Raw genomic sequence first — 26,477 nt, 5'->3', positions numbered from 1 at the left:
TACAAGAGTATATTAGTGATTCACCAAAAGTGATGTTTGGAGTAGTTTCTTGCACGACCAAATTGTTGGTCCCTTTTATTTTTCGTTGAGAGGAGAATTACAGGGGACATTTATCTGGATAAGCTCAAGACATTCGTTTCATTTGGATAAAACAAATCGAACGAGAAACCAATGTCTGTGTTATGTTCATGCATGATGGGGCATCGCCATTTTTCAGAGCAAATTTACGCAACACAATAAATGTTCAGTTTCAAAATGGTTCAACGAATAGCACAGGTGGCCCTATTCCCTGCCTGCCTAAGAAGCCCCGATCTCGCATCAATGGACTTCTGGGAATACAATAAGAACACTGTTTATGGTGGGAATAGTTCATCTCAGAGGAGGAATCACTACTCTTTTTTTTTCTTTCTTTCTTTCTTTCTTTCTTTACGTTGCACCGACACAGATAGGTCTTATGGCGACGAAGGAATCACTACTGCCATAGCAACTGCCACTCCAGACAAGCCCCAGTATTTGAGGCAAGAAACTGATTATTGATTCAATTTCTCCAGTGTCACTAATGCGGGCACACAGAAATTGATTAAGGTGTGGAGAGGAAAAAAAAAAAAACTTCAGTTAAAGATATTAATTACTTCAATATCTTTATCCTACTTGGATCAGCAATTTTTTTTTAATATGGGTGTTCTTTTCCAATGACCCTGTACTTCAATCATTTAAATACTTAAGTCAATCAAATCTTTAAAAAGTCCTTTCAATTTACTCCAGCAAGGGGGTGATTCCTTCCCCACACTCATTCATATAAATACAGACATTGTCAGTGGTAGCTGGATGATAAAACAAACAGGTTAGCCTGTCTGCTACAGGGTTACAAGAACAGTGCATTCTCTTCTTTGTTAAGGACAAGTTATTCCATGAATACCATGGCTCCAATACCTTTGCAAATCAACAAGGGCTAAATTACTGATATGAGATGCATGTATGCACAGTGGCAGACAGATTATTAAGAAGTTATGGTTTTGGAGTATACAGTACTTTATCAATAAAGGCAGACACGTACAACTGATTTTAAACAAAGCTGCTTAAATTAAAATTGTATGTTCAATATTTTTTGTGGGTTAAATGACAGTGCATAAGCTGAAAGTAAAACTTTGTAGGAACTTCAACCATTCAAATGAACAGAAATTAACTACATAACATCCTTACAATATATATAAATCTGAATGTTACCTAAAAGATATCACGACTTAAGTACCTACTTTCAAGCAGAGAAAATTAATTTTAAAAGTTTCTTTTAGTGTATATATAACTCTTCAATTATGTAAACAAGTAATGAACAATACTATTTAATCCACCGCATTATTACTGATGCATATCAGTTGTACGCATAAATTTCTGCTGGTTTTTGTGGTAAAGGAAACACACAATCTTCAAGGGAAATTAATTTTTTGGTTTATTCAAAATATTGGTCATCAGCTTCTACACACTTCACCTATCTTTCAGGTAAGTTATGAATACCATACCAGAAAAATTGCTTGGCTTTTGAGGCAAACAATTCGTCGAGCCATTTTCCAACTTCCTCAAAATTGCTGAAGTGATGCGAAGAGGTAATAGATGGCGTCAGGTCGGGGGAGTACGAAAGTTGCAGAAGGATGTCCCATCCAAGCGACTTCAAGGTGTCATTCACTGGTTTTGCTGTGTGAGACTGCGCATTGTCGTGTAACAAAATCACTTTGCCATGTCTTTTGACGCATTCCGGTCATCTTTCGATCAATGCATGATTTAAATGAATAATTTGTTTGCGATAGCATTGTGCATTAACGGTTTCACCAGGCTTCAAGAGTTTACAATACACAATACCACTCTGGTCCCACCAGACACAAAGCTTGGTCTTCTTGCCGAAGCAATTTGATCATGGTGTTGAAGGACTGGCTTCGCCAGGTGACAGCCTCTGCTTCGGATTCTCAAAATAAATCCATTTTTCATCACCCGTTACAATTCGGTACAGATATATTTTCTTTCGTGACGTTGAAGCAGCATTTCACAAGTGACTTGCGATTTTCCATTTGCCGTACATTCAAATAGTGTGGGGCCCATTTACGAAGTTTACTGATCTTCCCCATTGCTCAAAAACATCTGCTGATTGTTTCTTGTGACATATTTAATGCTTGTGCCAATTGCTGTTGAGTTCGAGTTGGGTCATCATCCAGTAATACCTGCAATTCCTCGTCTTGGCACTTTTGTGGTCTACCAGAGTGTGCAATGTCTTTTACACTGAAATCACCAAGTTTAAATTTTCAAAACCATGTCTCACATGTTCTAATCGATGAAGCGTGTTCACCATATGTTTCTACCAGCAAACTATGACTTTCCACAGCCTTTTCCTTTTGATTAAATAAGAAAATCAATGTGTGCTGCAAATGTTCTTTATCAGGTACAAACGTCGACATGATCAGTGAACGATACAACACAGATGCTAGTGTTTGGTGAACTCAAACTTTTGTATGTTGGTAGGTTAATGTCAGACGAACTGACGTGTGTGTCAAATTCGTACGCTGCATACTGTTCGCTGGCGCCATCTCTTACTGAAACAGAAAAGACTTATGCATACACTTTATAATTACTCTTCTCAAACAATATTTTCAGAGGAATTAAAGGGCATCAGTAAATTTTATTTTCAGTACAACTTCAGCAGTCAGGAACCATTCCTGTCCAGGGCTTCATTCAGATGCCTAGGAACTTAAACCAAAAAGACATGAAAGAACTCCAGCGCAGTAGGGCTGTCTACGTCCCCTCTTGTCCAGACTGCCACTTGTCATCCAAGCCTATACATGCTCTCGTCATCACCACCATCAATTTCCCTTGTCCAGCTTCCAGCAGATTGCGATTTTTATGGCACCATTTTATCGTCCTTGATCGAACCATTATTGTTCCTCCTTAACTGTGTTCCAAAACCAGATTTCTTCTAATTATACTATTCTTGATAGTTTTCAACCACCTTAATCTGGGTCTCCCTCTTGCACTCCCTTATATCTGGGTCTCCAACATTCACTTCGGCATCCTTCCCTCTTAAGATGTCCAAACCATTTATATCTCTCTCCATTCTGTCGTCAAGCTTTTCCACTCCGATTTCCTTCCTGGCATCCTTATTTCTTACTCCTCTGCCTTTCCTATCACACTTACTAAAATTTCATTTCGCAGGTTTTAATTTTATTCTTCTATCTTTTGTCAGTGTCGGAGTCTCTGCAGCATATATCAGTTCTGAGCAGTAGTAGATCTTATAACTCGCCTCTTTTCACTTCATTGCTACTTCCTTTCTCCACATCAGGTTTCTCACACTTTGGCAGAATTCTTTTCCCTGTTGAATCCTTTTACTTAACTCCCTTTTCAGCCCTGCATCACTTCACCTCCCAAGAAGCTCTCCACAACAGCAAGCTTTTGTCCTTTTATTCTTATAATTCCTTTCCCTTCCCTTTCTCCTCTAGTCAACATTTTCTTACTCTTTTCCAAGCTGATTTTCATCCCATAATTTTCAATCTCACACAACATGAAGAGTTGCTTTTCTACATCCTCTCCATTTGCCTCTTACATCATAATATCTGTAAACAGCATTATCTTCAGCTCCCTGTCCCCTATTTTACCTTTGTATCTTCACAATTTCGTCAATAACCATTATGAATAATAGTGGTGACAGCATATTTGATTTTAGTTCTGTTATTCCGTACCACTCTCTCCTCCCAACATATGTGAGTACTTCTGCAACAATTTTCATACACTGCATGCATATTTATTTTCCATATGTATCCTTTGTTATATTACTTTTCATACCTTTGCTCTGTGTGCACTATCATAAGCATTTTCTAATCAAAGAATGTCATCCTAATGAAAGGATTTTAAGGTGCAGCACCTTCCCAAAAAATGCAGCTATTTTCATACAGATAGGTCAATATTCTGCCTGCTGTCATTTCTTGATGGATACAGTACTTTTGCATCCATCTCTTGGCACAGGCCAGAGTAAAGTGTAGCTTCCACCGAAGTCCCAGTCAACATCCATGGCTGTGACAATATGGGAGTAGCTGGGGTATGGGTAGTGCTGAGTAATGACTTTCAGAGCATGACTAGTGCATCTGAGTGTTATGAAAGGTGCTGCTCATAGGGTCAGTCGTGCTGCAATAGAACTTTCTGACCCAGTGAGGAAAGCAATGGCAAACTACCTCACTCCTCATCTTGCCTAGTACGCCTCATTTTGGTGCTGTCATTGGTTTTTGGGGTTTCCTTATAACCGCATAACCTTTGGTGGTGCTATTTGAGGATCCAACCAGCCTCTGGGCTGATGACCTAACAGACAGACAGGTCAATATATGTATTTGGGGACATGAAAAGAAGCTAAATAAACACAATTTGTTGCACCTTTTTGTAAGATTACTACATTTTGTCACCTTTTCACTTCTATTTCAAGCTTCAGCACCTTTTCTCCAGAACTTCTGTTTTTTTCTCCCATTTTAAACTGATTTTTTTAAAATTCTGTTTAATCAGAAGTTAAAAATGGTCAATAAATAAGTATTAAATATAATTAATAGAAACCACCAGTAATTCAGTTTCATTCCATACCACTCTCCTCCCCACATGTGTGTGGGTACTACTGCAACAATTTTCATACATTCCATGTATACATCCTATAATTTACTTGCCACATGTGTCCTTTGTTACATTACTTTTTATACATTTGCATGCTTAACGATTCCACCTATCAACTGTGTACTCTCTTGTTGGCCATATTACTGTTTTACCACTTCGGACCAGATTGTATTTTTCACAACATAAATCATGCCAAAGGTTAAGGAGAAGTTGCATGTACTTTCAAAAGAATTCAAGATGCAATTTATCTAAAATGATGGTATTCTTCAAAGTGCTGTCTGTGAAGTAAATATTGCAATCAATGACAAGCGTCAAAGAAACAATAAACCAGCACATCCAGTACAGAAACATGTAAAGAACATTGAACTTCACAAGTCAAAATCAAAGTAAACTACTCTAGACACGCCTTCACTTCAGGATTTGAAAAGCAGCAGTCGCTGCAAGAGTTCAATGCAGATCTTGCCATGCCATTAATCCAGTAAGGAAATGCAGTCCACAAATCCTGCATTTAAATAATTCCTTTAGAAGTACACACAAAGGTCAGAACTGGACGAGAGCACACTGAGAAAAGATTACATACAGCCAATTTATAAGAACACTGAGGGGGGGGGAAAAAAAAAAAAAACCATGAAGTGCAATTCATTTTGGATGAAACTACCGATGAGCTGCAGCAATATATTTTGAATGTGTTGGCATTTCCTTATCTGGTGAATGGATAAAACGTATGCTTTTTAAAATGTATCAACTCAAGAAGACAAATGCCTGCACAATAATGCAATCATTCAATGACTTGTGTATGAACCATGGCCAGGCGGTATACAGTAAGAAAAGTCAGGTTTGTGGCGATTGATCAAACATGCTCAGGAGGGCATGTTCTCCAACATCAGCCATGTGACAGCAAAGACCTAGAGTTAGAATTTTTGCAGTGCATGGCTACAATTACCCCCATTTGCCTGATGCGATTCAGAGTTTGGAAGAAGTTTTTGAGGGTTAGGGACATCCTTGATGGATTTGCTAAAGAAAAATTCAAATTAAATTTGAAGAAAAATCCAGGTGTGGAAACCTTTGCAACTTTGAATTCCCTTTACGAGTGCTACAAGACATTCTCCATTGGTTTCTGTGATGTCTAGTGAAGTTTCTTTATATATAATGACTTATAAAGCTCAAAGCGCCAGCGACTTACTGTCAAAAACACTGAAATATTGCGTGTAATCCAATATAACAAATTTATTAATTTTCAGAACCCAGTAAATGGGATGACGAAAGTTCACGTAACTGGTTTAAATCTTCATAAAGTGATGTCATCAACATCTTTCTTGCATGTATCTTCCAAAACTCCTCCCCTCCTCCCCCATTTTTCTGACCATATTTTCTACCTTAAAATCCCTTCCCTACGATCATCATCTCGCTTCTGTATTCCCAATGTTTTTCCATTAACTGCATCATGTCGAGTATTGGGTCTAGATTCACAATGAAGTATTTATTTATTTTCCACCTAGTCGATACAATGATTGCCTAAGGCAATTTTTATTGGTCAAAAGTGGTACATGTTTCGTATATTATCAACATCTTCAGCCACATAACACAGTTTAGATGAAAAAAATAAAATTGACAAAGTAATGCTTTAGAGGAAGTGTCCTTGAAATTAACATAAGATTGACAAGATTAAAACAAACAAATAACTCAAAAGCAATATTGCTCTTCTTGTAAATGTACTTGCACCTTATTTTCTTTTCTAGTACCCTTTCAAATCTCTCTCTCTCATATATATATAAGAGCTTTCAGAATTTGAAAATAATGGTATTTCTGTATCGGCCATGTCCACATTAACAAGGAAACACACTTTTTAATTTTCCGTAATTTCTGTATGTATGAACACGCATCACAAGAAAACGGCTGAAGAGAATTTAATGAAAATCGGTATGTAAAGTCGGAGGAAGAGCCACTACAATCTAGGCTATAAATAATTTTATTCACCCCGAGTGAAATGGTAGTTTAGGGGAAGGCCTAAAATGTAATAATTCTCAAATATTTATATTATTAGCGGTCCTATTAATTAGCACTATATAAGTTATACAGAATTAAATTTCCGATCATTTATGTCTTATAAATTTTTACTGTACCGGCTATGATTAACACATTCATGAATTTGTATTTTTTTGCCAAGTCCATATCAACGCCGAGCCACAAGAAAATGGGTTAACAGAATTTAATGAAAACTGGTATATAGAGTTGAGGAATAAGAAACTACAGTCTAACTTATAAAGAATTTAATTCACCCTGAATGACTTTGTAGTTTAGGGGAAGACGCCTAAAATTTAATTTTTAAATAGGCTACCTATGTTATTGGTCCCATCGAAAAGTACTACATAACAACAGTTACGTTGCTGTTTGAGTCATCAGTCCATAGACTGGTTTGATGCAGCCCTCCATGCCACCCTATCCTGTGCTAACCTTTTCATTTCTACGTAACTACTGCATCCTACATCTGCTCTAATCTGCTTGTCATATTCATACCTTGGTCTACCCCCACCGTTCTTACCACCTACACTTCCTTCAAAAACCAACTGAACAATTCCTGGGTGTCTTAAGATGTGTCCTATCATTCTATCTCTTCTCGTCAAATTTAGCCAAATCGGTCTCCTCTCACCAATTCGATTCAGTATCTCTTCATTCGTGATTCGATCTATCCATCTCACCTTCAGCATTCTTCTGTAACACCATATTTCAAAAGCTTCTATTCTCTTTCTTTCTGAGCTAGTTATCGTCCATGTTTCACTTTCATACAATGCCACGCTCCACACGAAAGTCTTCAAAAACATCTTTCTAATTCCGATATCAATGTTTGAAGTGAGCAAATTTATTTTCTTAAGAAAGCTCTTCCTTGCTTGTGCTAGTTTGCATTTTATGTCCTCCTTACTTCTGCCATCGTTAGTTATTTTACTACCCAAGTAACAATATTCATCTACTTCCTTTAAGACTTCATTTCCTAATCTAATATTTCCTGCATCACCTGCCTTCGTTCGACTGCACTCCATTACTTTTGTTTTGGACTTATTTATTTTCATCTTGTACTCCTTACCCAAGACTTCATCCATACCATTCAGCAACTTCGAGATCTTCTGCAGTCTCAGATAAAATAACAATATCATTGGCAAATCTCAAGGTTTTGTTTTCCTCTCCTTGGACTGTGATTCCCTTTCCAAATTTCTCTTTGATTTCCTTTACTGCCTGTTCTATGTAAACATTGAAAAGGAGAGGGGACAAACTGCAGCCTTGCCTCACTCCTTTCTGGATTGCTGCCTCTTTTTCAAAGCCCTCAATTCTTATCACTGCAGACTGATTTTTATACAGATTGTAGATAATTCTTCATTCTCGGTATCTGATCCCTATCGTCTTCAGAATCATAAATAGCTTGGTCCAATCAACATTATCGAATGCCTTTTCTAGATCTACGAATGCCATGTACGTGGGCTTGTCCTTCTTGATTCGATCCTCTAAGATCAGACAAAGTCAGGATTCCTTCACGTGTTCCTACATTTCTTCTGAAGCCAAATTGATCTTCTCCCAACTCAGCTTCAACTTGTTTTTCCATTCTTCTGTAAATAATACGTGTTAAAATTTTGCAGGCATGAGATACTAAACTAATGGTGCAGTAGTTTTCACACCTGTCAGCACTGGCTTTCTTGGGAATAGGTATAACAACATTCTTCCGAAAATCGGATGGGACTTCTCCTGTCTCATACATCTTGCACACTAAATGAAATAACCTTGCCATGCTGGTTTCTCCTAAGGCAGTCAGTAATTCAGAGAGTTATAGAGAATACTATTTCTGATCATTTATGTTTTATTCAGTTTTACCGTACCGACTATGATAAGAGTGGTATTTTAGAGTCGGAAGTAAACTAAACGTGAAGTAGCATAACATTGATCAAGAATAACATTACAATGACCATGTTTGTTGTGATGTTCTTTGTCTCTTATGCTGTCACTCAACTCCGATAGATGGGATTGCTGCTACGTACTAAGTATAACAGCCTGACTGAATATTGGTTGGAAATAGCTGGAGAGTTGGAGAACTTTCTTCTTTAGCATGCCATTCCTCTGATTCATACATTTTCTGATACTGCTGGCACGTAACATACCGGTTCATCATAGTATTTCAGCTATTCAATTCCTACTCTGACGTATTGTTTTGAATGAGCAGTGTGCACACTTAAGGCAGAGGTTCACTTAGTAGTATGACCTGGTCTAGAATTACAATTTAGGCTTATTCCAAATTATAGCACCCATCTTCACTAATAACTCAAAATTTAACCCTGAAAAGGGCCGTTTCTTAAGAAAAGCTTCTTCCCTTTCACTTTTATTAAATTCTACATTAATTTTATTCCAAATTAGCAGTGAAGAGGGGGTTTTCTCCTCTGGCTTGGAGGAAAAATTTGCCTCCAAGTTAGATTTTTTCTGCCGCCAGTATAGTGAATTGAGATTTTCCGACTCATTGGGTACCCCTACGAAACAGATTAGTAAAAGGGCATACTTTATCATTACTCCAGCCCGGCTGACAAGACTTTCACACCCGCGGAATGACTTGTTTGTTTATACGCTCGCAGCCTTCTCGGAAAGGACGTTGTCAAGCGGTGCTCAGTGCTGCCAACCTCTGTACTTAGGAACTAATGAGTGAGTGGTGCTTCAATAGTTGGTGGTGGTGATTATTGTCACACGATTGGTGAGGACTTGTTCTTGCTGTGCGGATGGTTAGCATAGGATCTGGACAAGACCACTGGTCTGGAGTGGTTCTTGCTGTGCAGATGGTTAGGAAACGATCCAGACAAGACCTGTGATATAGGGACAAGTTAAGGGGGTCTGGGGGCATAAGCCCCCAGGTTAGAAGCCGCCTTAGGCCTCTAGTTTTGTGTGGAAACACGACTGGTCTGGACTGGTTCTTGCCATGCGGAAGGTTAGGATAGGACCTGGCCAAGACCATTGGTCTGGAGTGGTTCTTGCCGTGCAGATGGTTAGGATAGGACCTGGACAAGACCTGTGATATAGGGACAAGCAACATGTTACATTTTCTTGTGCTTTTATAGTTTTGGGGTTGGTAACGGATTATGATTAACATTACTGACGGGAATGAGATCACATGCCACTTTACGTTGGCCAATAGAAATGCAAGTAGCTACTTCAGAAATGAAAATGGTGTGTAATACTGTTCATTAGGTTATAAAAGTAAATGTACTTATTGGGGCAGGGTGATGGGTTCCTAGACATTGCAATGAAGAGATCTCTCCTGAGACTCACTCCAAGTAAGATTTCATTAATTTCCACTTTCTTATAACATTAGAAATATGTTATCAGCTAGGCTGGAGTATTAGCCATAGTTTCTGTCTGGGACTCTCCACCATTCGATCCCCCCTCCCCCGATGAAAAAAGACAGACTGTTCACAGATCACGGCTGTCTGCGGCTTGGTCATTCCAACTCTGGAACTTTGGACTGTTAGATCGGCAGCGTAATACTGTTCATTAAAATTGAGAAAATTTGTGGTTTTTCATTTGATCCAGTATTTCATATGAAAGCATTGCTTTTAATCGCGCCAATCCTACTGTCGTCATTGTAATGACATTCATTTCAGTTGAAAAAATCACTAAAACAGTCTTTCTGAAGATGTAAAAATGCAGGTGGAGAGTGAGTGTCTGCCATTATAATGACTCCCCAACCTGATTGCGACTGATGGTAGGCAAGCGGACGTACCATTACAATGAAAATTCCCTAACCCACTCTTCATATGAGAAAAGACGTTTGGAGACTTCCCCGTCGCATTTCTAGGGTAACACTAAGTTGAAAGAAGATATATGATGGTTCAACCTTTCAAGCAGCAACTGACGGAATTATTTAAACTTCACATTTTATTTACCTGTACATTGTCTTTTATACTTATTTGTGATCGGCTGATGATCAAGAATACTGGTCGAAACCGGTACCAATTATAATTAAGTAGGAATGTAAAACTTACATTTCTTATTTTAATAGTATTGAAAGGTTGAACCATCATATATCTTCTTTTAACTTAATAGTGAACTCACTCCAATACGGAACACTATGAAATTCTTATCTCTTAATTTCTAGGATAATGTTAAGAGCTATGTAATTTAATACAATGTTGTTCACATATACACTACCTAACCTAGAATTCTGTATACAATGAAGAATTCCATAACGAAGCACGGGTATATCAGTATTTTTGGTATCTGAGATACAAGTGTGATTCCACCATAATTATCACATCTTTTGGTCCCCCTTCTTAAATGTAGATATTGTAACTCCTTTACACCCATCATTTGGTACCAATTTTTTTTTTCAAATACATCTAAACAGCCAACCTATACAATGACTAGAGACCAAGAGGCCCAGCTGCTTTTATCGTTACCACACATCAACCATTTCAGTTGTGTTTTCCATTTTCATTGGTTTGAAAGTGTATCTTTCACTCTTTCAGCTATTCTGTCATAAGCGCACACTGCACAGTTTACAAATTCCTTCTGGAACATGTTATATTCCACTTCAACACTAACTCAGTTCTGGGTATATGCCATTTCAGTTTACATTGGAATTTTTCTTCTCCTTTCATACGTTCAATTTTTTTCTTCTCTTATTTCTTTCACTTTCACTGTTTTTCCTACTTTCATTTCTGAATCCCATCATAGCTATGTTCTTGTTCTCCATGAAATCAATAACTTTTTCTGGCTTTCTAGTCAGAGACATGACAGTTATTGCCACCTTGATACTGTTTTCTACTGGTCACCCATCTCTCACAGTTTTCCCAGCATATGAATTGTGTCCCACATCCTGAGAATGTCCTTGTCTTTCCAAGTCTGATTTAAAAGTATAATTTTCATTTTAGGCTGTTATTATGATGGAGTTGCAACTCCTAAAGGCATTTTAGAGCTACTATCAGCACTTTATCAGGCTGCTCCTAACATGGAAAAGACACCTTGTGCAGCCTCCCCTAACCTTGGGTCAGACACTATTCCATGGGTTCCAGTGTCATTTCTTAAGCAGACCTTACACAGTCAATAAAACTGTCAATACCAGAGGTGCCAACTTTGAAGTGGATTATCAGTAATCGTCCTCCACCCCCGAGAAAAATTTCGAGGCAAGTCCAAAGCATGCTCCTTCCTTCTTGATAAGGACACCCCTTTTGCCCTTCCCTCTAGCAATCTATCCAAAAGTATATCATATTACACAATAACATTTGCACACAACCTGTTGGTTCTGTGATAAAACATTCCTTGTAGCTTGTTTCTCACGCAGCAGCTGCTTTTCGGTGTAGGTTTCTTGAAGCATCCATCTGACTGATGACATTTTCGTTTTCTGAACCATAAGTGATACCAGTGCAGATGAGCTTAACATAGGCCTCACTTCTTTCCCAAACTTTCTGTCAACTGTCAGGTACACTTAACACAGCAAATACAACATTACTGAAGGATTTGTAGTGGAGAAGAGAAGCGCCTGAGCTCCTTCATTCACAATGAATTTTACAACGCTTATGGGTAGCAAAAGGGAGTCACGATCGAATAAGTATCGTTGCCAACTCACAAGCATTGAAATAAAGACGATTTAGGAGAAAGGCTCGAAAGGACTTAACATTTTTCCTTTTCTTTTGTATCCGTCGAAAATTATTTTTTGTGATAATGTCAGCTTTTCCGTAATAATGTCCGCTTTGACCGTAACTCCGTAATCGTGAGGTGAAATCCGTAATAATTATGGACAATCCATAATAGTTGGCACCTCTGCAATACCAAAAAATATCGACAGTAATACAGATCGTGTGTGGACTGGAATGATGGAATGAAGGCCAGTACTGAAGCAAGATTTCCTGATCTGCGAGCGTCAGTACTGTAGAGTGGTGGGGATACTGACCGTGTGAGTGCGCTCGTATTTCTGTCGGTATTAACGGAGCAGTGATGGACGACAAATGTGTTTCTCACCAACGCCAAGTAGAGGTGCTTGTGGAAAATAATGTCCAATAACGGACCATTTATATTGGTATTACATACCACTTAATCGAGCACCTCGTCTCCTTTCTCCCAAGTCTTCCCAGCCCAAACTATGCAACATTTTTGTAACGCTACTCTTTTGTCGGAAATCCCCCAGAACAAATCAAGCTGCTTTTCTTTGGATTTTTTCCAGTTCCTGAATCAAGTAATCCTGGTAAGGGTCCCATACACTGGAACCATACTCTAGTTGGAGTCTCACCAGAGACAAATATGCTCTCTCCTTTACATCCTTACTACAATCCCTAAATACTCTCATAACCATGTGCAGAGATCTGTACCCTTTATTTACAATCATATTTATGTGATTACCCCAAAGAAGATCTTTCCTTATATTAATAGCTAGGCATTTACAGTGATCCCCAAAGGGAACTTTCACCCTATCAACGCAGTAATCTTAAAACCAGTTTCTTCTAAAATGCAGTGTTAATGAATATCCACAAGTTATCTTAACAGAAACTTGGGATAACAGTCCCACAAACAGGTTACCAGCTACTCTACATTATTAACATCATGCTTGGAAAATCTTGTATAAGTTTAACAATAAATTATTCTATAAATTTTCTATTAGAAACTGGCACCCTTCCGTTTACAGAATTTTTCCTTTTCACTTTAACAATGTTAAGTGGCTCACCAAAATGATGGATGTGAGGAAGGATAAGGGTTAGGTGACATGGACATTTTGGGTAGGTACCATCATGGCACTTGCCTAGAAAGAGAACAAAGCCCTGCCAATATAAAAATACACCATCGCCTCAAAAAGTCAATGCTCTTTTATTTGGCTCTATAGACCGCAATAAAATAAAGATAAACTACACACTTTAAAACCAGGAATGAAGGAATGTCATCAACTTCAAAAATGTTTCTATCGCCTGCGGTCGGACAAATACACGAATACGAATATCTGTACTGAATGTAGGGTGACTATTTAAAGAACCACCGGTAATATACATACAACGGAACATTTACAAAAATACCGTAATAAATGTCTGTAGCGCCAGTTGCGTACTACTTCCTCATCGTTGATAAATTTTATCAAAACACGCCAGCGAATAAAATATCTATTTCGATGTATTGGCAACAAAAAAAATCGGCTGGAAGAAAATAAAATGAATAGTGAGCAGGATGGTAGCACACGTCATGAAGGTTGTTCACCGCAGCGGGTGACATGAATATAATTGCTATAACTATACCAGCTACTTAAAATAATATAGACGAAAGACAGTCAACTCGAAATCCATTTCAATCCGAAATTAATACTATCGAGGAAATATCTACGACGTACTACTTGACATACATTAACACTAGCACGTCACAACCATGTACGACATCTCAAATTTAAACCTACAATCCACGTACAATATAGAAATATACGCGTAAAAAAGCATAATACCTGTTCCAACGACGATAACGTCATATTCCGTTGGTAAATCGTCTTCCATAACGGCGTAAAGCTATTTTCAACTTGATTTGACAGGAGACAAGTTAGCCCTTAGATCTACCCTTACTCCTTATTCCATTTGACGTTAGTCCATTATTGACAGACGACGCCAGGCACTATTGCCAACACTCCATAATGACAGCCTCCTAGATTCCTTAACTTTCTATTTCACTGGACATGTCATACCAAACATTAAAATTTTATTTCAAATCAGTTTATAAACATTACAAGACAATCCATTTTCAAGCTGCAGCAGTTTACCCAGACTGTAATGCGATTTTCTTGATTATGGAAGACATCAGCACAGATATAAAAAAATATGCAACCAAATCGATGCTACTAATTATGGAATTCCAGTTATTTTAACGCATAGGGATATATTTTCTATCAGTAGCGTAGCCAGGATTTCAGTTTGGGGCGGGGGGCATTCATCCGGAATTTTATTTTGGTAGGTGTCCATATTTAGGTGGTGTAGAATACCGAAAATGGAAATGAGTGTCCTTGGATACAAGTAAGCGTGGTGGATTCGTGCGGGTTCCGGAAGCTAATAATAATTTTCTTCTTCTTCTTCTTCTTCCCCCACTTTTCCCACAGCTGTGGGCTCGCGGGTGCGAACTGTGTAGCACATGTGGAATTGGCCCTGTTTTACGGCCGGAAGACCTTGCCGACGCCAACGTTATATAGAGGGATGTAATCGGTGTTGTATGTTTCTTTGGTGGTTGGTAGTGCAGCATGTTGTCTGAATATGAATATCTTGGGAGAAACGCACAGTCCCCATCCAGAAGAATTAATCAGATGCAATTAAAATCTCCGACCCAGCCGGGAATCGAACCCGGGACCGTCTGAACCGATGGCCTCAACACTGATCATTCAGCCAATGAGTCGGACTCCGGAAGCTAATATTAATGCACATTATGTATAAAATGCTCAATAAAAGGACATTCGTTAAATCTCCTGGGGTATCTGGACTCCTTGGACGACAACTTTCCCGCTCCCCAGCTACCTCTGTTACTCCCATCACAAAATAATTGCAGCATTTCATATACCGTATTCCGAGTACAAGAGAAATGAATGCAAGAATAAACAGTTTGAGTAAGGATGCAATATTCTGGTCTAGAATAAATACGGTAATGTTATTATAATAATGGTCATGCTATAAGCAATAAAGAAGTGACATTTTATACAAATAATGCGGCAAAGATATACACACACGCGCGCGCGCGCGCGCGTCGAATACAGGTTTCTCGTCCTTCTTGTCCATGGCTAGATGATAAAGGCAAGAGAATGATGGCCCACCTTGACTCGTTATTTCGACATTATAAACAAACCCTAGATGACACAGACGTCGAATCTAACCGCATCTTAAGAAATCGCACAAAGCAGTTAATCAGAAATTTTTAAAAAGTATATATTTTCGGAATTTAGCTAACAACTTAAATTCTAATTGCGCATGGGACCAACTTAGAGCTCTGGGAATAGGAAAACATCAACAGAGACAGACAACCCCTGACACTCCACTTGACGAACTGAACGATTGGAAGAATAAATATTCAACCTACCCAAATAAACTGCAACGACTCACCGCCGTCCCCTCCAGCTAATCCAAGACTCTACACCGCTGGCTGCGCAGTAGCGTGTGACTGGGGAAGAGCTGTCCATGCGCGTGTCGCCATGTTGCGGGCACTCCACAGCTCGCCGAGGAGACCGTAGTATGGAATTCATGCATTAACTTCAATTACGCACAAATGAAAACACCTGTCGACAGGTTATTTTTATTCCTGCGATACAAGATACGGTAAGAAAAGATGTTCATTAGATACATCCAAAATAAAATGTTAAAAGGTGCCGCTTTAGAATGCAGAAGCAGAAGATCCGTACGGAAATGTTTCATTCCAAGCATCAGGGAAACTTAGCTATTCTCAGGTCCTAATTCATTAATAATAAATGGCATAGCCTACACCGACTAACGTGAATACACGCAATAAATATACAAGAACCAAGACGGTAATAACAAGGAAATGATACTTATGCATACAAACTGAACACATTTTCATTGTTATTGAACAAATCTCCAAAAATCGTTTGGATAGCTAGCCTATAAGTAACAGATGTAATAAAACAACATTTAGAAAACGGGATAAGAAGACTTCAAAATACACTACTAATGATAGTAAATATATAAATTTAGAGAACACTCTCCAAAAACAGGAAACATTGTATACCAGTACGTTAAATTAATAATCATTAAGAAAGAATATGTAGCTGACATTAGGCCTACTATAACGATCGTGTTTGTAACTGATTTCTTTGCATATTCGGAATAGACACATGCAATCAAATCCTAAACTCAGCAGTTAAGCTTTCATGAAAATACCAAGACATTTTCAAATCTCAGCAGTTTACAACTTCAGTATGATTTCCAGATCATGAGGAGAAAAACAATCTTTTACCTGTGACTTAGGAGACTGAAGAACACCAGTAATCCACCAATTCTTTCAATAATTACAGTTTTTACAAACAGTTGTATCAAAACCAAGAATCTGTAATAATGGCAAAAAGGAAACTTGTGAAATAGAATGTTTTTATGAAAGTTACATGGCAGATCTTTTATTTCTGATGAGTAATTACAGCAGATATTATTCAGTGCTATGAACAGATTGTTGAAAAGGTACATGACTGCAGAAATCTGTAAAAAATAAAGCTATGACCAGTGTTCACCACAAGTAACTTTACTTACTTTACTAATTTCCATCTGAATGACATTTTTCTTTTTTGTTATTTCCAGGATGTGAAATAGTATATCAGAATGAGAATATCAGTTATGATTTCTATATGGTTTGGCCATAGTCATCTAAAATATACTGAGATATACTGAGATTTTTATGTTTTGTGGGGCTTTCTGCACTAAAATAATTGTGCTCCGATGAAATGCACTGTTTAACAGTACTGACTGAACTGCTACATGGACTGGGATTTATGGTGTTATTCTGTTGATTTGTCTCTCCATAATCTAACTTCCTTTTAAAAATCCTACAGGGAAAAAAAATAAAAATATATAGTCCTATTGGGTCTACCATAAGAAAAACCTTATCAATGATAAAAAAAATTAAAAATAAAATGAAGTAATACTATATCTAATCCAAATTACTTGAACTATAAGTACCTTTTGTAGATGATCTGGAAAGTCAAAAAGTGTTGGCACTGCATCATCTTTCAGAATTTTGTTCCCTTCAGATTGCCAAAAACTTACTTCTGTGAAGTGAATTGAACATAGTCTATGCAAATAAGTTGGAACAAACTTGTCTCTTTTAAAAGCAACAAGCCACTTCGACAGAAATTCAGGCTTATTCAATGGAAATATGTAACAATATGTCTAAAAATAATAGCCATGTATTCGAAATCAAAGAAATGTTTTTCTCAACCATTCCTGGTACAATGACAGAACATTCTCCCAGTGATTCATCACAATATATTCTTCTGTTTCATAAAGAAGAGAGTGGTGGAGCCAGCAATCATTCACATTTCACTACATTATTTTACATTTTGAAAATATACTTCCTGAAAATACTCATTACACCAGTGCTACTCTACCTCATAATTCTAAATGTATCTAACAATGAAAAAAAATACCGAGCTTATTTTAAGTTTCTCCGAATTAAATATATTTTTAACAGCTGGTTAAATTCAAGAGAGAAAAATATATCATTTAGGTTGTAAAATTCCTTCCCATATTATTCTCACCTTAAATACCAATGGTAGTCCTACTGATTTTATAAACTCGAACTGAAAGGAGATTTTCTGAGCACAAATTAAAATTGAAAATGTGTTCTAACTTTTCTATTACAGGAAAATTATAATTCACATAAGGAAGAAGACAAAGGAGCTTGAATATTAAGCATATATGAATATAACAGTTAAATAGGTAGTTTGATTAGTGTTTTCTAGTGCAAAGTAGGAGTCAGACTAGTCAAACTTCTCTGGAAAAGCATACTTAACAATTCTGTTATTATAAAGGAGATGTGAAAACATGGATAATGATATCAATAAATCATTTCTCTGATAATTGTTAATAATCTGAAGCCATAATTTGACCTAAAAATAGATGGGATTACGAAGATTTATCAATCATATTTTACGGATTCTAGGCCCGTGTTCAACGAAATTTTAATACGTACGGGCACACAGTCTGTAAGAACAAAATGCGCGCTTTTACAGAATAGCTGTTTAGTTCTTAAGAACTGTCCCTAATGAAATGAAAAACGCCAAGTAGAAGAAGCTTAAACATTGAGAATGCCACGTCCATACATCCCTAAATCCACCACTCTGTAGCCCATTCTCGATCATGGTAATTTTATAACATTTCAATTTCTACTCACTTGTGAAAAGAAATACCAGATCCTTTCTGATACCGATTTGTGCAATTGAAAGCTGCACCAGAGGTCACCATCGTGAATATTTCTCCGCTCCGCACTCCGCCTACTCTCAGTTAATATCGCCAATCAATGTAAGCTCGCACTTATCACTAAAAATAGTTGCCAATACTACAAATTATCACTTTATCACAACCACAGATCCGCTAATCGATAGGAATCACCATGAAAACACACACAAGAAACTGTAAACATCACCACGTGTTAACCATGCATTCAAAACTGAAGTGCCCGCAACTTGGCTATGCGCGAAGCTATTCAATTTTCCGCATAGTACCAGCGCGCTCTGTGAGTCTAGATAAGTAACATTAAAGTCTTTGAGCTAATCCACCATTCACATTACACAGTGTCACAGAAAATTAGGTTAAAAGGCTTTGTACTCGATTAAATCAAAGACTACAGCTGTAGATGATATTCCTATTACTTTTATACATAACATTATGGGTGCTATCTCGCCTATACTGATGCACATATTGAACTACTGTTTACTAAACGGATCTTTCCCTACTGTCTGAAAAGAGCCAATATTATATCGGTACCTAAGAGTTTAAACCCACAATCACCCTCTGACTATCGTCCTATGTACGTACTCCCTGCGCTTTCTAAAGACTTTGAACGCTTAGTATACGAGGAAGTTCTGGAATACCTAAATAAAAATGCTCTTTTCGACCATTTGCAATCTGGATTTGAGAAGGTTCACAGTACCGCGACAGCACTTTTGAAGATTATCGAAAACATTAGAAACGCTAAGGACTTCTGGACTTCAGTAGCGTCTTTGACACTATAGTAATTCCGACTATGTTAAAGAAAATGGAACTGCTAAATTTCGACCTGGCTGCGCTTAAGGTTTTTAGTTCTTATTTGCGTAACCGTCAACAGCGTGTAACAGTAAACAACAAGGCCTCTAAATGGAAAATGAAAATTAGTGTTGCCCAACAGGGCAGTATTCTACGGCCCCTAATTTTCTGTATTTATATCAATGGCATACCATCTGGGACAGGAAATAACACACATGACCTCTGTGCTGACGATCTTCATATATATAGACACTGCAAAACAAGATATTAACAGGGACCTCCGACGACTCAGTGTATATGCACAACGAAGCTCTCTTATACTAAACTGCAAAAAATATCAGACAATTGTAATTGGATCACGAAAATTACTGAGCTGCTCAAACAATGTCGCAATCCCGCCTATCCTACTGAATGGTAACATTATTCTCTACAGTAAAACGGCTAAAAATCACGGCGTAATGATGAATGAAACAGTTGATTGGTCTGATCACACGAAAGAAATACGTGAAAAGATTTTTGGAGTTCTTCGCCCTCTTAAATGGCAGAGGGATGTATTTCCATTTGAGCTACAGGCCAAACTAACACATACACTCATTCTCCCTATTCTTGACTATTGCGATGATGTTTTAGTTGACATGACGAGAGAAGAAACACTTAAACTTCAACGAACACTGAACGCCTGCCTGCGATTTATTTACAATATCGGGTACAATGTTCATATCACCCCATACTATCAGGCTGTCTCATGGCTGATGACTGATAAACGTCGGCAACTATACACTCCACCGATGGTGATTAGAGTGGTAGCTGAAAGTCAGCCAATGTATATTTCTTCTAAATTCATCTTTTTATCATCATTTCACAACTTAAATACACCGTTCTAGATTCATTCTTTCTATTCCACTGCATCGCACAAATAATATTAATAAATCATTTGTGGTGACTGTCGCCATATTATGGAATTCCCTGCCAGTATCAGGTCAGAGAAACTAGCTTTTTTAAATCACGATTTAAGGTCACCTGCCGAGACTACCTGCTGAGGACAGCTGACTGAATGGTTGAAGTATGAATGTGTGCATTCCTGAGGATTAGCTATTGTAAAGAGTTTCTAATATTAATTAGTTCTAATATTAATTTAGTAATTTATTTAAGTTTATTTTCAATTCTCTTAATTTATGTAATTTTATCTATTTTAAGTATCTCTGTATTTTATTTAAGATTCTGATTAGTATGTGGTTTAAGTGTACGAGAGGGTCTGGATCTCAAACTTCGCCACTGAACTGAAGGCACTAATAATAAATAAATAAATAAATAAATAAATAAATAAATAAATAAATAAATAAATAAATAAATAAATAAATAGGTAAATAAAGAAATAAATAATGTAAAGCGTATGGGTATAGATATTTTGTTAGTTGGTAAAGAAAAGTACACGTTACAACATATGCTATATAGGGTTTATCTTGTCCTATTAGTTTCCAACACGGTTAGAACCACGCAACTGTGAGCTTGCATCCGGGAGATAGTGGATTCGAACCTCACTGTCGGCACCGCTGAAAATGTTTTCCCTTGGTTTCCCATTTTCACACCAAGCAAATGCTGGGGCTGTACCTTAATTAACGCCACGGCCGCTTCTTTCCCACTCCTACGCCTTTCCTATCCCACCGTCGCCATAAGACCTATCTGTGTCGGTGCGACGTAAAGTAAATTGTTAATTACTTTTCCACACAAGCCTGGGATACAGAATATCGTAGTATAAAGTTAGAGTTTTGTGACGCTAATATTCGTTTGTATAATTTTTATTAACGTACCAGAAACCAACGACACTGAGCTGTTGTCATTTCAACACCGTTTTCAGGGTTACCGATTCAAGCCGGGATTTGAACCTGCGAACTCAGACTCAGAAGGACAGGGACTCATCCAACTGAGCCACATGAAAAGGAGGCGTTTGTGATTATTGTAGATGCAGTTAGTATTTTTACAAAGGTTTTATGAGGAGCATTTATTAAGGCGTACGTTTTCTTACTGTCCTAAATGCACGAGGCCAGACAGAAGAACTAGCTGGATGCTAAGGAGACTTGCAGGGGTTTCGCTTCTTCTCTGTTCACTTTTCCAAACCAAACTCCATGGCGTAAGAGCCCCGAAGGGCCATTGCCTACAAAGCGACAGCTGTTCAATCCGAAGGCCTGCAGATTACGAGGTGTCGTGTGGTCAGCACGACGAATCCTCTCCGCCGTTATTCCTGGCTTTCTAGACCAGGGCCGCCATCTCACCGTCAGATAGCTCCTCAATTATAAACACGTGGGCTGAATGTGCCTCGAACCAGCCCACAGATTCAGGTAAAATTCCCTGACCTGGCGGGGAATCGAACCCGGGGCCTCCGATAAGAGGCAGGCACGCCAACCCTACACCGTGGAGCCGGCTGTTTACTTTTAGGTATCCTTATTTTCGAATTTGTCTTAAGGCAACCTGCATTCGATTCCAGGCACTGACAGAGTTAAGAAAGGCATGGGATGAGGAGCATACAGGCTTGTTTTTGGATGCAGTAGAGTTTTCCTTGAGTCTCCCGTAATCTAAATATCTACGGCCTGGAAGGTAGTCACCTTCACGGGGTGTAGTACCAAAGTGGTGCCTTTTTTTAAGAAGACAAATTAAATGAAGATTCTACTTCCTCACAAACGAAGAACGATATTATCAATTTTACGAATAGTTTCAATAATGCAGCAGGTTTATGTTAAGAGTACAGAAGCTATGATTGTACATGGTAACAGTCAAAACCAACAAAATCTATTGAAGATCCGTCACCGCACTCGGTAGAACCGGCTTTCTTTACTTATCCACCGGGCGAGTTGACCGTGCGGTTAGGGGCGCACAGCTGTGTGCTTGCATCCGGGAGATAGTAGGTTCAAACACCACTGTCGGCAGCCCTAAATATGGTTTTCTGTGGTTTCGCATTTTTCCACCAGGCAAATGCTGGGGCTGTACCTTAATTAAGGCCACGGCCGCTTCTTCCCACTCTCAGCCCTTTCCTTTCCCATCGTCGCCATAATACCTATGGTGCGTCGTAAAGCAAATTCTAAATAAAAAATAAAAAATCTTTTCACATCCCCTCCCAAGGAAAAGTTGTATCCACACTACTGGCCACTGAAATTACTTTGTGGGTACGCCAATGCATTCACTCACCATTTAAGGTACAAGGTAAGTCCGAATAATTGTTGGATACTAAAAATACACCACTGTAAATGATGCGGTTCTGGCTATTATCAATATTATCAAAAGTATAAGGAAAGGTAAGGGACGGGAACTAGAGTGTTCAGTAGAATCCGTATCAATAGAACGTGACTTCCTATTTAAAAAATGTTTCATGCATCGACTGCGATTCAAGCCTGGGCCGTACTGATGAGAAGATAGAACCATTGGAACTGAGTTAACACGCCCGCCATTTACAAAATAGTTACCCGCACTTTTGATGGTGCCATTTGAGATTCCAATCAGTCCCCGATCGAACTTAGGCACGCATCCGCCATTGTCTTACTACTGTCAGATTTAAAAAAACTTTTTCATAACTTACCGAGGATGCACATAGTGTTGGCTTCTCAGTGACAAAACTGTCCCTCTTCAAAAAAGTTACTTATATAGTACAAAATGAGGAACAAATGTGTAGCTCACAATCCTGTCACAGTCTTCCCAACGCTGCAAGTTAAACACAGCACATCTCTCAACCGCGGTACAAAACGAGGATCCCTAGGACATTGTTGTTTCCTGGAACCGATATGCAAAAGCTGACAAGATGTTGTATGCTTGCAACTGTTTCTGGCCGTCGCCCCCGGTATCTCGGTAGACACGTTCCGGCACCTATTGAGTAATCCCTTGCTAATTGCCCCTTTCTTCATATCTTGACATTTTTCAACACACGGTTACATTCTCAATAGTGAGACCTCTACAGGGAAATATCCCCACGCTTCACAAGTGTCTTCCTTTCATTCAAGCAGTACAAATATGGAGAATTATGTATGGCCCTATAGAGCCCTGCTAGTAGATTCTTGTAGCTACGTTAAATTAACATTTCGACGTACATTCTTAAGTTGTTCGTACCGTACGTAAAACAACGGCTAGTTTCAGGAAATATTTTTGGGGGGCCGGCCCCCCTGGGCCTCCCCGTTGGCTACGCCAGTGCTGACGACTATAGGCTGGATGTATGACTCCAGTTCTGTCCAAAACCCAGCTCGTTCCTCTACTAGGCTTCATTCCTGTGGTGCATAGAAAGAGACGTAGAGTACCGTTGTCGACCCGGCGACAACTCGGATGTCAATGAAGCGAACGTATATGCGGTCCACGTAGGTGATGTTATTTCACAATCTATCGGAAACGGTAACTGACACGTCATTTCGGCAGGGTGTTTTGCCATAGTACAAGAGCTTGTATCGTACTGCAATGTCGCATGTTTTCACATATTTCCATTTTGTCTGCTGCATAGAAGCAATGTTTACCCGTCGCAAATTTAGGGATCAGCCAATTCGCGGCTGCGTCCAGTTATTATATCTCTTAATCAAATATTCTTTTCCGACCCCGAAGGTATTGAAGCATTCAATGCCAAGGGAGTCTTTAATTTTCACGCCCACTAACTAAACAACAAACCCCATGCCACTACAGCGCTGAAGGGCATTGGCCTAACCAGCGACCGCTGTTCAGCCCGAAAGCCTGCAGATAACGAGATGTGGTGTGGTTAGCACGACGAATCCCCTCGGCCCTTATTCTTGGCTTTCTAGACCGGGGCCGCTATCTTACCGTTAGATGGCTCTTCAATTATAATCACGTAGGCTAGGTGGACCTCGAAGCAGGCCCGAAAGCCTGCAGATAACGAGATGTCGTGTGGTTAGTACGACGAATCATCTCGGCCCTTATTCTTGGCTTTCTAGACCGGGGCCGCTAACTCACCGTCAGATGGCTCTTCAATTATAATCACGTAGGTTAGGTGGACCTCGAAGCAGCCTTCAGATCCAGGAAAATCTATGACCTGGCCGGCAATCGAACCCGGCGCCTCTGGGTCAGAGGCAGGCACGCTACCGCTACACCACGGGGCCAGATTTTCACGCCCACTACATACATATCCCACGTCGATCCATCTTAAGCGATGGGTCGGCAAACGAATCTTCTCCACCAGTTGCGGTCCCTGAAATTCTCTCCTTCTTCAATGCTTTCCAAAGCATGTCCTTTCTGGTGAATGTCAATCTTCACCATGTCCTTGTACCTGAGTCCTGATCGCCCTCTTGGTCTTTTGTCTTCAAGTTTTAGATCGTACATTTTTTCGGTAATCTGTTATCACCCATGCGTCGCATATGTCCATACCACCTCAGTCGCTGTACTGTTATTTTGTCCTGCAGTCTTAGAACTTGAGCCTGCTTGCCGATTTCCTCATTACGGAGTCTGTCCCTCCGTGTTTTGCTGATCATGCTACGGACAAATTTCATTTCTGCTGCCTGGATTCTACTAAATTCTTTGTTTCTCATGGTCCATATTTCGCAACCATTGTACAGGATTGGTACGTAATAAGTTTCATATATATCTCTCTTACATTTTGTTGGTTTTTTCTTGTTCCATATTATGTCTTTAACTATTTTGTAAAAGTTGCTCCCTGCCTGAATTCTATGGGAAATATCCTTATCTATAGAACCAGTATCAGAGATAACACTTGCAAGATATTTGAATTGATGGTTCATCTGTAGCTTTTCCCCCTCCATTTCAATGTGTCCCATTAGTTGCCCGTATCTCTTCATGACCATAACCTCACTTTTCTCTTGGCGGAAGATGAGTCCATATTCTTTAGCAGATGCTGCCCAGGCGTTTATTTGTCTTTGAAGATCTTCTTTAGAGTCTCCCCACAAGCATATATCATCCGCGAACAATATAACTTTCATTTTCTTACCTCCAATGGTTTGGTGAACTTTTCTGTGGATCTCGTTCATCACAGTGATCAAAAGAAGAGGAGACAGAACACCACCCTTTCTTAACCCAGATTTTATATCAAAGGTTTCAGTCATTCCTACAGATGATTTTACCTTACTTCGGGTATCTTCATACAAATTCTTGATCCGGTGTACCATGTCGTCCTGTATTCCAATTTTCCTCAGTGCTTCCCACACCTTCTCTCTATTCACTGCATCAAATGCTTTATTGATATCCAGAAAGCCTAACCACAAATCTCGGTTGTGTTCATAGTATTTTTCCATTAACTCAAACAATCAATCAATCAATCAAACAATCAAACAATAAATCAATACTGATCTGCATTTAGGGCAGTCGCCCAGGTGGCAGATTCCCTATCTGTTGCTTTCCTAGCCTTTTGCTAAGTGATTTCAAAGAAATTGGAAATTTATTGAACATCTCCCTTGGTAAGTTATTCCAATCCCTATCTCCCCTTCCTATACATGAATATTTGCCCCAGTTTGTCCTCTTGAATTCCAACTTTATCTTCATATTGTGATCTTTCCTACCTTTATAAACGCCATTCAAACTTATTCGTCTACTAATGCCATTCCACGCCATATCTCCGCTGACAGCTCGGAACATACCACTTAGTCGAGCAGCTCTTCTTCTTTCTCTCAATTCTTCCCAACCCAAACATTGCAACATTTTTGTAACGCTAATCTTTTGTCGGAAATCGCCCAGAAAAAACGAGCTGCTTTTCTTTGGATTTTTTCCAGTTCTTGAATCAGGTAATCCTGGTGAGGGTCCCATACACTGGAACCATACTCTAGTTGGGGTCTTACCAGAGACTTATATGCACTCTCCTTTACATCCTTACTACAACCCCAAAACACCCTCATAACCATGTGCAGAGATCTGTACCCTTTATCTACAATCCCATTTATGTGATTACCCCAATGAAGATCTTTCCTTATATTAACACCTAGATACTTACAATGATCCCCAAAAGGAACTTTCACCCCATCAATGCAGTAATTAAAACTGAGAGGACTTTTCCTATTTGTGAAACTTACAACCTGACTTTTAACCCCGTTTATCAACATACCATTGCCTGCTGACCATCTCACAATATTTTCGAGGTCACGTTGCAGTTGCTGACAATCTTGTAACTTATTTATCACTCTATAGAGAATA

At 38.9% G+C, this 26,477-nt stretch overlaps 1 protein-coding gene across 1 annotated transcript in view; it reads right to left on the bottom strand.

The window, feature by feature from the left end:
• Positions 1-14,242, bottom strand: part of Rep (Rab escort protein) — a 215,469-nt gene extending 201,227 nt beyond the window's left edge. The window contains exon 1 of the mRNA XM_067142664.2: positions 14,081-14,242. Within this exon, the coding sequence (XP_066998765.2) occupies positions 14,081-14,129 (49 nt within the window). The 5' untranslated portion in view covers positions 14,130-14,242. The remainder of the gene's footprint in view (positions 1-14,080) is intronic.
• Positions 14,243-26,477: the final 12,235 nt, after the last annotated feature.

The sequence above is a fragment of the Anabrus simplex genome, chromosome 3, assembly GCF_040414725.1.
Source record: "Anabrus simplex isolate iqAnaSimp1 chromosome 3, ASM4041472v1, whole genome shotgun sequence".
NCBI classification, from domain to species: domain Eukaryota; kingdom Metazoa; phylum Arthropoda; class Insecta; order Orthoptera; family Tettigoniidae; genus Anabrus; species Anabrus simplex.
This window is presented reverse-complemented; position numbering and strand designations above follow the sequence as displayed.